This window comes from Perognathus longimembris, chromosome 17, assembly GCF_023159225.1.
Source record: "Perognathus longimembris pacificus isolate PPM17 chromosome 17, ASM2315922v1, whole genome shotgun sequence".
NCBI lineage: Eukaryota > Metazoa > Chordata > Mammalia > Rodentia > Heteromyidae > Perognathus > Perognathus longimembris.
This window is the reverse complement of record NC_063177.1, coordinates 44703820-44719834: the sequence shown is the minus strand read 5'-3', so window position 1 is coordinate 44719834 and position 16015 is coordinate 44703820. Positions and strand designations below refer to the sequence as shown.

General features: G+C 42.8%; 1 protein-coding gene across 3 annotated transcripts in view; it reads left to right on the top strand.

The window, feature by feature from the left end:
* The window catches only part of Tex2 (testis expressed 2), an 87503-nt gene that overhangs the window by 31671 nt on the left and 39817 nt on the right, over positions 1 to 16015 (top strand). For all 3 annotated transcript variants that reach the window (XR_007213814.1, XM_048366740.1, XM_048366741.1), the window contains exon 2: positions 5378 to 7028. Coding sequence is in view for 2 of the 3 variants with exons in the window: in XM_048366740.1 (XP_048222697.1) it covers positions 5403 to 7028 (1626 nt within the window). In the remaining variant the exon portion in view is untranslated. The remainder of the gene's footprint in view (positions 1 to 5377; positions 7029 to 16015) is intronic.

Sequence of the window (16015 nt, the reverse complement as noted above, 5' to 3'; positions counted from 1 at the left end):
GCAGGCACTCTTGCCACTAGGCTATATCCCCAGCCCCAGCATTAGCCATTTTTAATAGCAGTTTATTAGTGTTGAGTGTATTTACATTATTATACAACCAGTCTCCAGAACCTTTTTGTTTGTTTGTTTGTTTGTTTGCTTTTACCAGTCCTGGGCTTGAACTCAGGGCCTGGGCACTGTCCATGAGCTTTTGTTTGCTCAAAGCTAGCTTTGAGCCGTAGCACCACTTCCTGCTTTTTCTGTTTATGTGGTACTGAGGAATTGAACCCGGGACTTATACATGCAAAGCAAGCAATCTACCACTAAGCCACATTACATTCCCAGCCCTCCAGAACCTTTTTATCTTACATAATGGAAACTCTATATCTGTTCAGTAATACTTCCTCATTTCTTTCTCTCCAGCCCTGGTAACAGCCACCCATTCTGCTTCAGATGCCTCATATATATGGAATCGTACAGTATTGATTTTGTGTTACTAGCTTATTTCATTTAGCATAATATCCTTGAGTTTAATCTTTTTTGCATGAGATTTGATGTCTTCCTTTTTAAGGCTAAATAATAACCCATTTTATATGTGCATCACATTTTGTTTATTCATATATCTGTTAATAGAAACTTGCATTGCCTGTATGTCTTGTGTGAATGGGGTATATAAGTGCCTATATAAGCCTCTGTTTTCTTTCTCTGGGGTAAAGACCTAAAAATGGAATTGCAAGATCATAGGGCAGTTCTGTATCTGATTTTTTTGTTTGTTTTGTTTTTGCCAGTCCTGGGCCTTGGACTCAGGGCCTGAGCACTGTCCCTGGCTTCTTTTTGCTCAAGGCCACTCTGCCACTTGAGCCACAGCGTCACTTCTGGCCATTTTCTATATATGTGGGTGCTGGGGAATCGAACCCTGGGCTTCATGTATATGAGGCAAGCACTCTTGTCACTAGGCCATATTCCCAGCCCCTGTATCTGATTTTTTGAGGAGCTTCCATATTAAATTCTCCATTGCATCTTACTATTCTTCAGTCCCACCAATATGGCACAAGGGCTCCAATTTCTACATCCTGACCAACACACCTTTTCTGTTTTGAAATGCAGTCATGCCATTGTGTATAAGGTGGTATCTTGTGGTTTTAATTTGCATTTCCCTAATATTTTGGGATGTTTAACATCTTTCTAAAATATGTGTGCTGGCTATTTGGATATCTTCTTTGGAGAAATATCTATTTAAGTCCTTGTTGCTGTTGTTGTTGAATTTTAAGAATTCTTTGTAGGGGGCTGGGGATGTGGCTTAGTGGTAGAGTACTTGCCTAACATGTTTGAAGCCCTGGGTTTGATTCCATAGTACCACATAAACAGAAAAAGCCAGAAGTGAGGCTGTGGCTCAAGTGGTAGAGGGCTAGCCTTGAGCTCAAATGCTCAGGGACAATGCCCAGACCCCTGAATTCCAGCCCCGGGATTGGCAAAGAAAATAAAAGAAAAAAAAGATTTTTTCCCCCTTTATTGTCAAAGTGAATTACAGAAGGGTTACTGTTTCATATGTAAGGCAGTGAGTACATTTCTTGTTCAACTTGTTATCTCCTCCCTCATTTTTCCCCCGCCCCCCCAAAAGAATTCTTTGTATATTCTTGGTATTAAATCCCTTATCAGATATGTGATTTTTGAATATTTTCTTTTGTTCCATAGGCTTCCTGTTTATACTGTTGATTGTGCTCTTTGATATGTAGCAGGTTTAAATTTGGGCAATCTGTTTTTACCTATTTTTACTTTTGTTCCCTGTGCTTTTGATGTCATAGCCAAAAAATCCTTGCCATATCCACTGCCATGAAGCTCCTACATTCAATCCTTATTTTCATCTCTACCGCTCTTCTGTTCTCTCCATTCTCTCCGTTCTCTCTCTCTCTCTCTCTCTCTCTCTCTCTCTCTCTCTCTCTCTCTCTCTCTCTCTCTCTCTCTCTGTCTCTCTGTCTCTCTGTCTCTATCTCTCAGTCTCAATCTTTGGTTCATTTTGAAGGGGTGGTGGTACATGTGCCCGTGTCAGGCCTGGAGCTATAATTGTTGTTTCCAACAGGACAGTGGGCCTGATAATGCAGCTTGCCTTCCCAAACACCAGGCTTGTTTCTCTACATTGTCTCTGCCACCCCCGTCTCTTCTGTGCCCGAACATGCTTAATCTGTAGCACCATTGTGATTGTGTCAAACTTTTGCTTCAACATATCTCTTAATAGTAAATTGTCCCCAGGGAAGCACATAGACAACATGAGCTTTGGACCCTCCTTCTAAGATACAGAGGTCAGTTTTAAGCTCCAAGGCCTTGTGGTCTGCTAGTGGCTTTGTAAAAATGAGATCTGTTGGGTAGAAAATTTCCTGTGCTGGCATTTCAGTTCCTGAGGGATGAGAAAGATCATCAGTTTTTCTGAGCCTGGACATGATTGAGTTTGGGGAGGGGAGGGCAGGAGACTTTTTTTTTTTTTTGCCAGTCCTGAGCACTGTCCCTGGCTACTTTTTGCTCAAGGTGAACACTCTACCACTTGAGCCTCAGCGCCACTTCCGGCTTCTGTTTATATGGTACTGAGAAACTTAACTCAGGGCTTCATGCATACAAGGCAAGCATGCTAAGCCATATTCCAAGCCCGTTGTTATTTTTTTTTTTATAGTGTTAGGTTGTTGGATGGATAATGAGACCCTTCATTCCTCAGTCCAGCTGGCTACATGCTACTAATTGAAAACCAAGCTCTTAGCTCACTAGGAGCCATCTTTGACTAGGCTCAGATGGTGGGTGCCATGACCAGGGCACAGCAGGAGTAAAGAACATGTGTCTCTATTCTCTACCTGAGGAGGAAGCTTGCTACTGTGAGAATGGTGTCTGGACCTAACATTCAAGTCAGTGCTGTGTCATTGGGCAGACCAAGTCATCTTCTGGATCGTCACCTGACTTGCTTCTGGGCCTTCTTGTCCTACAAGGCTGTGACTGGGTGTGGAGAGAGTCGTCTCCATTGGCCTTTGCAGCCAGCCATTAGGAACATAGATAGAAGAGGGCCTGGGGGAGACCACCAGACAGATTGTCTACTGCCCAAACCACGGACTCTGGTTCTAGTATACCAGAATATCCAGTGATTTTGGTCTGGAAGTAGTCTTCATTTATGTAGTCTAATCTCCTCAGTTTACAGGATTGGCAGAGGCACAGAGGTTTTCTTGCATTTAAAAAATACCAGTGTGGAGGCTGGGAATATGGCCTAGTGGTAGAGTGCTTCCCTAGCATGCATAAAGCCTTGGGTTCGATTCCTCAGCACCACATAAACAGAAAAAGCTAGAAGTGGTGCTGTGGCTCAAGTAATAATAGAGTGCTAGCCTTGAGCAAAAGAAGCTCAGGGACAGTGCCTAGGCCCTGAGTTCAAGCCCCAGGAGTGGTTAAAAAAATACCAGTGTGGGGCTACAGATGTGGCTCAGTGGTAGAGCACCCAACTAGCAATGCCCTAAGTTTTTCACCCTCCCCTGGAGGCTTGCTATATTCTTTAGGAGTATTTGACAGAGACTTAACTGTAGGGAGCGCTTCAGATTGAAGGAAAAAACTGGCAACATCTTGTTGATGGTCTGTGAGGTAGATTACTCATTATTGTATGGTGTGAAGTTGTGTATAATCATTTATAAAAATAAACCTGCCAGGCTTTAGATTTGGAAAGGATCCCAGTTCCCTCACTTTTCAGATTAAGATACTGAGATCCAGAGAGGCTATGGCTTGTTCCGGCCTCCAGAATCAACTGGAAAAGTACCAAAAACACTGTTGTCTGGCCCCAAGGCAGGTGCTTTTTCCTGGGTCATCATGCCTTTATTTATATTTTTTGTGCTGGTACTGGGGCTTCTATTCAGGGCCTGAGTGCTGTCTCTAAGCTTTTTCATTCAAAGCTAGCACTCCTCTACCACTTGAATCACAGCTTCAATTCTAGCCAGTTAATTGGAAATAGGTCTCATGTACTTTCCTGTGTGGGATGGCTTCACACTACAATCCTCACATCTTCACATCGTGAGTTAGATTATAAGTATAAACCTCCAGCACCTGACCAGCACTTATCTTCATGGCCTATCCTTTCCTTCCTAATCATGCCCATTCTACTTCCCCTTACCCATCAGTTTAGAGGACTAAGTGGATGTCCTGTGTCACACACAGACCTTGTCTACTTCAGAACTCCTGAAGTGTGCCCTGTGTCTTACCTCTTTTGATGTAATCTCAGCTCCAGGTTGGGTTATTGATTTTATTTTGGTTGATTGTGGGGCTTGAGTTCAGGGCTTGGGCACTGTTCCTGAGCCTCTTTGTAATCATGGCTAGTGCTCTACCACTTGAGTCAGTGCCACTTCTGGTTTTCTAGTGGTTAATTGGAGATAAGAGCTTCATGGACTTTGCTGCCTAGGCTGGCTATGAAGTGTGATCCTCAGATCTCAGCCTCGAGTAGCCAGGATCGCAGGTGTGAGCCACAGGTGCCCAGCGTGTTTCCTCCCTCCCTCCCTCTCTCTCTCTCTCTCTCTCTCTCTCTCTCTCTGTCCTATATTAGTTGTATAAAGGTTTCAGTTCAACATGTCAGTTTGTGAGTACAGTGCCTCTCGATCAATGTCACCTTCAAGGAGTTCTTAATGGGTAGTAGTTGGCTGCAATATTGACCTTTTATTTTCTTGCCATTTGAATAATGAATTCAGTTTAAAATAAACATTGGCTTTATTCGGAAGCCTCAGAACATGGTCATGTCTTCATGGCTACCTTAACACACTGGCTTTCCAGTACCTACCAGCTAGAGAATAAAGAAGTCAACAGGTCATGGTCATGCAGTTTATTTTATTGAGTTCCACACTTGGACATTTTGTCTCTTAATTTGCAGTGGTAAGATAGTACTAGTGATGGAGGAGAAGTAAGGCAAATCATTAGGATGGGTGTGAACACTGCCAAGGAAGCAGTATCCTTCTCTCCTGGGTTAACTTTATAGCTAGAAGACTACTGGTGTACCTTCTAGTACAGTATCCTGAAAGTTACCAGGAAGCACATTATATCCTGCTGGACTTCTGGTAACATCTATTGCTTAGGTACTTTAAACCATGCAGCAGAGAATTCTTGGTAGAAATGGGCCAGTGAAAGGGAGGAAGTAGTTACTCAGATGATCGGAAGTAAGACAGATTGTGTGTCATTTATAACACTAGTGTGTGGTTTTCTCATAAGAGAGAATGCCTAACTGGAATTTATCTAGTGAAAATTAAACCCATTGAAGTAAAGAAACAGTAGACATCTGCCAACGAAAAGCATAATCACATTGAAACTGAGCTTCATCTGGGCTCCTCCGGCAAACAGTGTGTCCTGTGGAGAAACTGTCCTCTGATGTCTGCTTTTCTCACTGTTTCTACAGAGCCTGAGTCCTTGTGAAGCCGGCAATGACAAGTCTGAATGGTCGCCATGCCGAGAAAACCATTGACATGCCAAAACCATCAGCCCCCAAAGTGCACGTGCAGAGGTCTGTGTCCCGAGACACTATCGCCATTCACTTCTCGGCATCTGGGGAGGAGGAGGAGGAAGAGGAGGAGGAGTTCAGGGAATACCTTGAGGGGCTGGACGACCAAAGCATTGTAACTGGGCTTGAAGCCAAGGAAGACCTCTATCTTGAACCCCAGGGTGGCCATGACACCGTGGGCCCTGCTGCCATTCTGGCAGATGGACTGTCTGCGTCCCAGGCCCCTGCCATTTTGCCCGTCTCTGAGAACACTGTAAAGCTGCTGGAGTCTCCTTCTCCGGCAGCACAAGTATTAAGTACAGTGCCATTGGCTCTGTCCCCAGGGTCCTCATCAGGGCCCTTAGCTAGCTCGCCTAGTGTGTCATCCCTTTCTGAGCAGAAGACCAGTTCTTCCTCCCCTCTGTCTTCTCCTTCCAAGTCTCCTGTCCTTTCATCCAGTGCCTCATCCTCTGCCCTTTCTAGTGCAAAGCCCTTCATGAGCCTGGTGAAGTCCCTGTCCACCGAGGTGGAGCCAAAAGAGTCCCCACACACCCCCAGGCACAGGCACTTGATGAAGACATTAGTCAAGTCTCTGTCCACAGACACCTCCCGGCAGGAGTCTGATGCTGTGTCCCATAAGCCTCCTGACTCCAAACTGAATTTGCACCTGTTCAAGCAGTTCACACAGCCACGGAACACAGGTGGAGATTCCAAAACTGCACCTTCTTCTCCATTGACTTCTCCCTCTGATACTCGCTCCTTTTTTAAAGTGCCCGAGATGGAGGCAAAAATTGAAGACACTAAACGACGCCTTTCAGAAGTCATATATGAACCTTTTCAGCTCCTCAGTAAGATTATCGGGGAAGAAAGTGGCAGCCATAGGCCCAAAGCCTTATCTTCAAGTGCTTCAGAACTCTCCAACCTGTCCAGTTTGAACGGGCACTTGGAAAGCAATAACAACTACAGCATCAAGGAGGAGGAGTGTGACTCTGAAGGGGATGGTTCCGGCAGTGACTCCAACGTTGCTAGGAGTGAACCCCAAAAGTCCACTGAAGAGCCTGCAAGAGAGGTAGAACCGAAAGGCTCCCAGGCAAGCAGTTTGAAGGATTTAGGTCTGAAGACAAGTTCTCTCGTTCTTGAGAAATGTTCCTTGTCCGCCTTAGTGAGCAAAGAGGATGAAGAGTTCTGTGAACTGTACACTGAGGACTTTGATCTGGAAACTGAGGGGGAGGGAAGGGCTGACAAGCCCCCAGACATCCCTCTCAAGCCAGAGGTGCTCGAGGATGATGGCACAGTTCTTGACAGTGAGGACGAGGTGGACACACAGGTAGAATTACCCGTGAAGACATTGGGTTTCTTTATAATGTGTGTGTATGCATACCTCATCCTCCCCCTCCCCTACTATATGAGCGGACTCTTTCTGGGAGTTGGCCTTGGATTCATGACTGCAGTTTGCATGATTTGGTTTTTTACACCACCAAGTGCTCATAAATATCCTAAGTCACATAAAAAAACTCTGCAACACTGGAATGTAAGATCGCTGGACATCAAAGAACCTGAAATCCTCAAGGTAGGCCTCTCTTGCTGCTGTCAAGTATATGTGATCTCATACAGCTTTCTTGTAGAATTAAATAGTTGTTTTGGCTGGTTGTTAAAGGCTTTTGTGCCAGAATGTATTTTTCTAAGATTTCTAGATGGCTCGAGGAAGCAGCATTTAGATCAAGTTCCTATTTATATCCTATTATTTATTTAAGTTTACCAGGGATTTGCTACTTGCTGAGGATTTGTTATGACCTTGTCTATTAGGGTTAAGTAATCTTGAGACCTTGAAGTTGGGTTAAATCCTCACAGAATTTCAAGAGAAAGCAAAGAAGAGAAGACAGATAAGTGCTAGCTGGTAGTCCTTGCTAGCTGTACTCTCTTGTCTGTGCACAGGAGAGAAAGAGACCTCACCTGTCTATGCATGTCTGCCTGCCTAGTGCCTGAGATGATCCAGCAGGGCTCAGGACAAATATACTTGAGTTTCTGTTTTTATTGAGTTTTACATATTAAAATTTTATAGTTATTGTTTTTATTTCATAATATCCATAGTACAGTTTATGTAGTGATACATGCACAGGCACACACTTTTTTTTAAATTTATTTTTTTGCGAGTCCTGGGGCTTGAACTCAGGGCCTGACAACTGCCTGAGCTTCTTTTTGCTTAAAGCTAGCACTCTACCACTTGATCCACAGTGACACTTCTAACCTTTTCTGTTTATGTGGTACTGAGGAATAGAACCCAGGGCTTCATGTATGCAAGGCAAGTACTCTACCTCTAGGCCATATTATTAGCCTTTTTAACCATTAGTTTTTTAAATTCCAAACTTATCTGGTTAAATTAATTAACTTTTCCTTCCCTCTACTTAAATTAGAACATTCTAGAAGTGGCAGCATTATCTCTATATTACAAAAAAAATAAAATAAAATAAAACCAGAACAAAAGAAGGGAAATAATTCTTTAAGGGTCCAAAATGCAATTTGTTTTGTAATTTCATAACCCCTTTTCCTTGTTCAAAAGCAATAGTCAGTGTTTTAAAAACTGGATAGTCAAAAGAAAAAATTAGAACTAGGGACATGGCTCAAGTCATAGAATTTGTAGCTAGCAAAGTTCAAGGTCCTGAGTTCAAACCTCAGAACTACAAAAAAGAAAAAAAAAAAGAATCTTTATCACCGTAGTGGAAGGGAGGAAGCTAGTGATTTGGTATCACTAACTTAATGATAACACATTGGTAAATCTCCATATATAAGGACATATATTACATATATACACCTCCTCGCTCACTTTTCTTTTTTTAAATTTAATTTAATGGTATCACATATTTTGTGACCTGGCCTTTTTCTTTCACATGGCAGTATGTTAAGAGACTGTTTCTTTTTTAAGGGATACTGGTGTTGAATCTTGAGGATGTGACATCCTTAGCATTAATATGGGGAACAAAAGTGACTCATTGTGTGTTGTGGCTTGGCTTTTTTTTGATAGAGTGATGCTGGGACTACCTGATATCCGGGCCTCTAAAAAAGCTAGTGCTAACTTTAGCAAAGAAAAATGGGGCTTGCATTAACTCCAGTGCCTAATGACTGAATGTGGCATTCAGTTTAAACTGGTCTGACCACTTGCTTTTCTTGGGAAGATTGTAATTTTAATGCAGTAATCTTTAACAGTAGTGTACCAACTATCCAGAGGATACTATTGTAGTGGATCTTAATATTATTCAGTGGGTCACAGTTCAATGAGACAGTAGAGCAACACTAAGATACTTAGCATCTGTGGTGGGCAAGATCTAGGTGAACTGCCTCATTTAGTCTTCTGAACATCTCTGTTCAGTTAGGGTATGTGCTTGAGAAGGAATGGAGGCACGGTCACACAGCTAGGTAGCGCCGTGCAGAAGTGACCTTTTTCTTTTAAGGAAGGTATTTTAGTCTGTTTTCTAGTTATACAATATTAAGTTCTGTTTAAGGTATAAAAGAAAAGGAGTTTGGTTGGGTGTGTGATACATTCCTGTAATTCTACTATGTGGAGGCAGGAGTATCTTGAGTTCAAAGCCAGCGCAGGTTACACAGTAAGAACCTAGAGGAAGCTAGGTGCTGGTGGCTCATGCCCAAAATTCTAGCTACTCAAGAGACAGGTATGAAGAGTACAGTTCAAAGCCAACCCAGGCCGGCTTTGAAACTCTTATCTCCAATTAACCAGTACAAAGTTGGAAGGGGAGCTGTGGTTTAAGTGGTAGAGCACCAACATTGAGCAAAATAGCTCAGGGACAGCACCCAGGCTCTTGAGTTCAAGACCCAAGATAGGCAGACATGCACATAGACACACACACAGACATACACACAAAGGAACTTAGAGGAAGAGGAAAATGAGGGTTTATTTTGCCCATCATCTTGGTGCAAGGTAAAGGGGCTACATCTGGTGATGGCTGTCTTGCCATAAAGAAGTCAGTGTTGCCTGGTGCTGGTGGTTCATGCCTATAATCTTAGTTATTCAGGAGGCTGAGATCTGAAGATCACAGTTTGAAGTCAGCTGGGCAGGAAATGACACTCTTATCGCCAATTAACCACTACAGAGCTGGAAATGGAGCCACTCTGCTAGCTTTCTCTCCTTTTTATAAACCAGCAAGAGACCATATGTTTTTAAAACTCTGAGCCCATCCTGGCACCGGTGGCTCAGGCCTATAATCCTAGGAGGGTTCAAAGCCAGCCTGGGCAGGAAGGACCGTGAGACTCTTATCTCCAATTAACCACAGAAAACCAGAAGTGGTGCTGTGACTCAAAGTGGTAGAGCACTAGCCTTGAGCTGAAGAACTTACTCCCTGAATTCAAGCCCAGGACTGACCAAAAGCAACAATAATAACAACATGAAACCTGAGCCTGTAGTTTCTCATTGACAAGCCTGAAAATTGTCAGTCAGGCTTGAAGCCTGTGGTTTATTAGGTCCACTATTCATGTATTTATATTTATCATGGTTTAGCCAGAGACCAATTCACAGCCAAGAGGGCGCTATTCCCAAAGATCAGTGTGTGGTGGTGAACGTCCCCATCTCCTCCCAGCTCTCCAGAAGCCCTACTGTCTGGAATGTGTGCTGTAGAGCTTCCCCAAGTCCACAGAGGAGCCCTCAGGACCTCCTCCAGAGTCTCCTGGTTCTAATGTGTGGAAGTTGGTTCATGACTGATGAGAAGTAGCACCTAGGAAAAAGGTTGCCTGTGAAGGTTGCCAGTCTAGTGAAGAGTGAGAGCAGGAAAGCAGGGAAATTACCTGTTTAGAGAAACTTGACTGGTTTTAAAGCCTGGTGGGCTGAATGAGGTAGCTTGAAGGCAGAGAACCCAATGTGTGCCATAGACTTTAAGGGTATCACCCTAGTAACACTCTCAGTGTGATATACTTCTGGAGTTCTTTTTGTTTTGTTTTGTTTTGTTTTGTTTTTGCCAGTCCTGGGGTTTGGACTCAGGGTCTGAGCACTGTCCCTGGCTTCCTTTTGCTCAAGGCTAGCACTCTACCACTTGAGCCACAGCGCCCCTTCTGTCCATTTTCTGTATATGTGGTGCCGGGGAATTGAACCCAGGGCTTCTTGTATATGAGGCAAGCACTCTTGCCACTAGGCTCTACCCCCAGCCCCCTGGAGTTCTTTTTGAGTGACTAGATCCCTAAGCTAGAGACCTCAGAAGTGAGTGGGCTTGGGCCTGGGAAGAATGAAATATTTGAGTCATAGTATTGTTCTTGGATGTTTGTTGAGAATTCATAGCCAGACTCGACAGTCCTCCTTCCCTGGTAACATATTTGTCATTTGGCTAGGAGTTTATTTCTTTCAGTGACATTCTTGCACACTGACTTTCCTCATGTTTATGAAGAAAAACTTGCTGAAGATTTCATAAAGTTCTTGAGCTTGTGTTTGCATATGTGATCAGATACAGTTTTTTATTTTTTGTTTTGTTTTTTTGCTGGTCCTGGGACTTGAACTCAGGGCCTGAGTGCTGTCTCTGAGCCTCTTTATGCTGAGGGCTAGCATTCTACTACTTGAGCCATAGCACCACTTCTGGCTTTTTCTGAGTAGTTTATTGGAGATGAGCCTCATGAACTCTTCTGCCTAGACTGGCTTCAAACCATGATTCTCAGATCCTCAGAGCTCCTGAGTAGCTAGGATTATATTATATTCATGAGCAAATTCTCACACACTATCAGCAAAACACCACAGTAGGCTATCAGTTTCCAAAGTGACCATTGGTCTTGTGTATGTCTGTGTGTCTGTGTGCCACTCCTGCTAGAGCTTGACCTCAGGGCTTAAGTGCTGTCCCTGGTCTTTTTTTTCCTTTCTCAAGGCTAGCACTTTATGATTTGAACAACTACTTCACTTCCAGCTTTTTAGTACCTTTTTGTCCAGGCTGGCTTTGAACCATGATCCTCAGATCCCAGCCTCCTGAGTAGCTAGGATTACAGGGCTGAGTCACCAGCGCCCAGGAGAAAGCTATTTTTCTTTAGAACATGACACAATTAGGTATCTATGATAAGGTTCTCTTAGTACAGTCTTTGGCTTTAATATATCAAAGAGAAAATTTTGAGCTAGGTATGGTGGTATATACAAGCACTTGGGAAGGTAGAGGTGTAAGGATTAATAGTTAGAAGCCATCTTGGGCCACACAGTGAGAACCAGTCTCAATAAACCAAAGGCCAGCTCAGGGTAGAGCACTTAATGTGCAAGGACCTATGTTCCATCCCCATTACTGCCAAAAAAATAAAAAGAAGAAGAAAGTACTTTTGTAGAGCAGAGAAGAAATTTTAGCTTCTAAACTTAATCTCAATTTTATGATTTTTGTAATTTTATGAAATTAGTCAGTAAATCATTAGGAGGAAATGGCCTCATTACATACAGCCAAGAGACTTAGGCTGCCTTTTGTAGTTCTCTTATGACCCTGGGTTTATTATATACAAAAAATATAAAAGGATTTCCTACTTTGCTGAAAATATCCTTGTTATCAGAGTCTTTATGGATGGCTTTTATAAATGTGGTATTCCTAGCATACCTTATTTGTGGCAGATTTATCAAGTGACATGCTTCAAAGCAGGTGGCCTCACAAGCAGGAATATATAGGAATTTTGTTGAATAGGAATATACAGGAATTTAATTCATCCATCAGAAAGAATAATGTATCATTTGTAGGGACATGGATAAACCTGGAAAAAATTACATTGAAGTAGTAAGTCAGGTTCAGAGCAGAGCAAAGAGGGCACATGTTTTCTCTCAAATGTGAGAGTTACATCTGAAATATAAGCGTAATATGAAAGCATATACAGAGACATATGCATATATACACAGTCAAACTGACTAAAGTATAGTATCCACAAAAGTGGTTTTCCATGATGTAATTAAAACCCCTTTGAACAATTATTAGACAGTTACTTGTGTTTTGCTTTGGTCATGGGGCTTGAACTCTGGGCCTGGGTGCTGTCCCTGAGCTCTTCATCTTCAGCTCAAGGCTAGTGCTCTACCACTTTGAGCCATAGTGCCACTTCCAGTTTTCTGGTGGTTAATTGGAGATGAGTCTCACAGACTTTCCTGCCCCGGCTGGCTTTGACCCACTAGGATTACAGGTGTGAACTGCTGGCACCTAGCTTGAAAGACTTTCTCATTACCTTTCCTTTTCTCTGGCTTTTTAGGTTTTTATTATAAAAAAAATTTCAAACATATGAAAATAAATATACTCGATAATCATCCCTTCATGCCCTCATGTAATTAACATTTGCCAGTGTTCCACTCAGCTTGTTAACATAGGATAAGACAGAACTATTCTGGTCCATCTGTTTCTTTAAAAAAATTTTGTTTTATTGTAAAGGTGATGTACAGAGGGGTTATAGTTAGATAAGTAAGGTAATGAGTGCATTTCTTTTTTAACAGTGTTACTCCTTCCCTCGTTTTCTCCTGCTTCCCTTCTCCCCCAGCTTCCTTCCCCCCATGGTCCATCTATATTATGAGGACAGTGTATAAACCCTGGAAATACCTCCTGGATTCTGTCCATGAATTCTAATTCTGTTTCAGGCATCATTTGTGCAGAGAGGAAAGAGGCTGTGGGCATTGTGGATCTAAGATTTCTCAAACTGTTTTTGGAAGAGTAAGATACTAACTTAAAAAAAAAAGCCACTATTTTTTTCATCCTCAGTTTTGTATTGAGTATAGAAGGATAGGATGAAACTCTTTGAAGATTGTTCTTACTTTATAATAATTGCTTTTTGAAGCTGGTCACACCCCAAGTTTGCTAGCAAGGTCGTTCCAGGATGTGAGTGTGCTCATGTATTGGTTTCCAAACCACTGTGGTGAACTCGGTTTCATTCCGAAGCTTCTTTTCTCCGAAGTGTCCAAATAAGTTGCTGTCAAGATACTTATTCAGGTTCCTTATCTATACTCATCTTTGCTCTTTCTAGCTAAGAAAGTTAACTAGGCCTTGTGACTTTAACATGCAGCTGACCACATATTGACCTTTGAAGTAATCTAGTTAACTGAGATATATTTGCATCCATTATCATTAGTAATGAGCCTTACTGTGAGTACAAAAACTGTACCAACTTAAGGTGTCAGCTAAAGGTAGATACTATGGTGGAAGTACTATCCAAAAGAGTGATTATGTTATCTTTGCTCTGTGTTTTCATTTACTTTTTATAAAAGCTGTATTAGGCTGGGGGCTGGGAGCTCATGTTTGTAATCCTAGCTATTTAGGAGGCCAAGATTCAAAGCCAGCCTGAGCAAACAAATCTGAGAGCTGTGTATCCCCAATTATATGTGTATACCAGCAAAAAAGCTGGAAGTGGAGGTGTGGCTCAAGTGGTAGACTGCCAACTGTGAGGGAAAAAGCCAAGTGAGAATTTGAAGACCTTAGATCAAGCCGCAGTACCAGGACAAAAACAAAGCTGTATTAGAAAATATATATGTAATTTCAAGTAAAAGTAAGTATTGTTGGTATTTAGTCAAAAATATTTCTTCACTGACAAGGTGTGTGACTTAGAAAATTTGGAAGCTGCTACCTGATTTGCTTGCTTATCATTTCTTACTTGTTAATATGATTTAATGTTTATTGTGTATAACCTAAATTAGACCTTGGCTATTGCAGTAATTCATCTGAGATCATTTTATATGCTTGCCTAATTTGTTTGTTATTTCTCACTCTGTTACTCTCTGCCAATGTATTGTAATTTAAATTACAATTTAAAACTGCACTGGGTTTGGGGATTGCTCTTCTGAAGGATAGCACAGCTGGGATACAGGCCATTTCCCTCAGTCTGTGGCTTTAGCCCTGACTCCAGTGATTCTCCTGTCATGGCTGTGAAGGTGACCTTGTAGCAGGCAGTAGGAGGATGAGGACAGTGTTGATGCTGGTGCTTCCCTCCCCTAATGGGCTTCTCAAGCAAATGTTCTCCTTTGTGTCTGTGTGTGAATGTTGACTTTCTGCCTGAGGCTATCATTCATAATATGAATTTTGTATGTCTGCAAGTCTATGTCTTTCATGGGGAAAATTAAATTCATATCTAATGCTCTATATTCTTTATATTAGACTGTTTTTCCCCCCATTCTCAAAATCTATGTTATGCCTTGCTGTTTTAACTGATGATTCTGGCTCTCAATCATCAGTGCATCTAAAAGAGGTTAAGCCTGATAGTCAAAGTCGTGTTTCTTTTTTGTGTGTCTTGCTGGGGCGTGGGGGTTGGGGGAAGTGAGCAGTAATCACCTTTTTTTTTGTATGTGTCAGATGGGATTTTCAGCTACAGTAGCCTCAGGTCTGGCCCTGATAGGCTTGAGGAAGGGATGAGCAGGTATCTGAGTGCCAGGCAAGCATCCACAGCCATGGGGGAAAATAGGCTGCTGTGGTGCTGGTGTCGACCCAGGCACCACACTCTGAAGACCAAGGAATTGCTTCCTAGGGCCAAAGAGCTGGCACTTTCCTCTGCTCAGCACCAAGCTGAGCAAGAGAGCATTGGCCTTGAACTTTTTATTGGCATTGTAGCTGAAAGGAAGCACAGTAGCAGTCCTTCTCGACCTTATTATTTTGCAGAAGGTTAATTATGGCTTTTAATCTTTCCAAGTATTAAATGGACCGACCCCTTTATAGATGGTGGTTATATACTTGCAGACAAACACGGCTTCTAAATCCAGCAGAGTTGAAGAGAAACCCCTGACCTTTGCAAACACCATCACAGGACCAGCCTGTGGGCCAGACAGCTGTGGCCTGATGACTGGGTCATTGTCCCCAGCAACGTGCACTGTCTCCATTTTAACAGATCCAGCTTGAGAAAGAATGAGGCTTGTCTGAGTTAGTAGTGGTGTGGGCTGAGGGCATCTCAGCCTTTCCAGCTGAGCTCTTGCAGTAGAATGAGGGGCTAGCTCTCTACTCCCTTCCGTGTCTCCTAACAAAATAAAGTTGCACAAGTACCTCACTTGGCAAGAAATTTAGGATTAAGAAATTTATAGCAGGTGAGCAGTACACAGTGGGGGTTGCATGGAGAGAACAGAACAGAGGCCTTGGATGGGTACTCTCTAGCTTATTGCATATTTGACTGCTGGTGTCTAGAAATTCCATGTGCAGCTATTTCCAGGGAGCTGATCTGGTCTCAGAAGAAAATTGCTGCTTAATAGTATGGAAAGGTGATTAGGTTTGCACTGGGGAATCGTTTTGTTTTGTTTTGTTTTTTGGCCAGTCCTAGGCCGTGAACTCAGGGCCTGAGCACTGTCCCTGGCTTCTTTTTGCTCAAGGCTAGCACTCTGCCACTTGAGCCACAGCGCCACTTCTGGCCATTTTCTGTATGGCCATTTTCTGTATATGTGGTGCTGAGGAATCGAACCCAGGGCCTCATGTATACGAGGCAAGCACTCTTGCCACTAGGCCATATTCCCAGCCCCTGAGGAATCGTTTTGTAGTCTTTGCTTTGCTTTCCTTTCCTCCCCCCCTCGCCCCCAAAGCACCTAGGTTTGGGTGCCCAAGGGTACGTTAGGGGTAGAATTGGTGAGTCTGGAGGTGAGTCAGGCCTGGCCTGAGC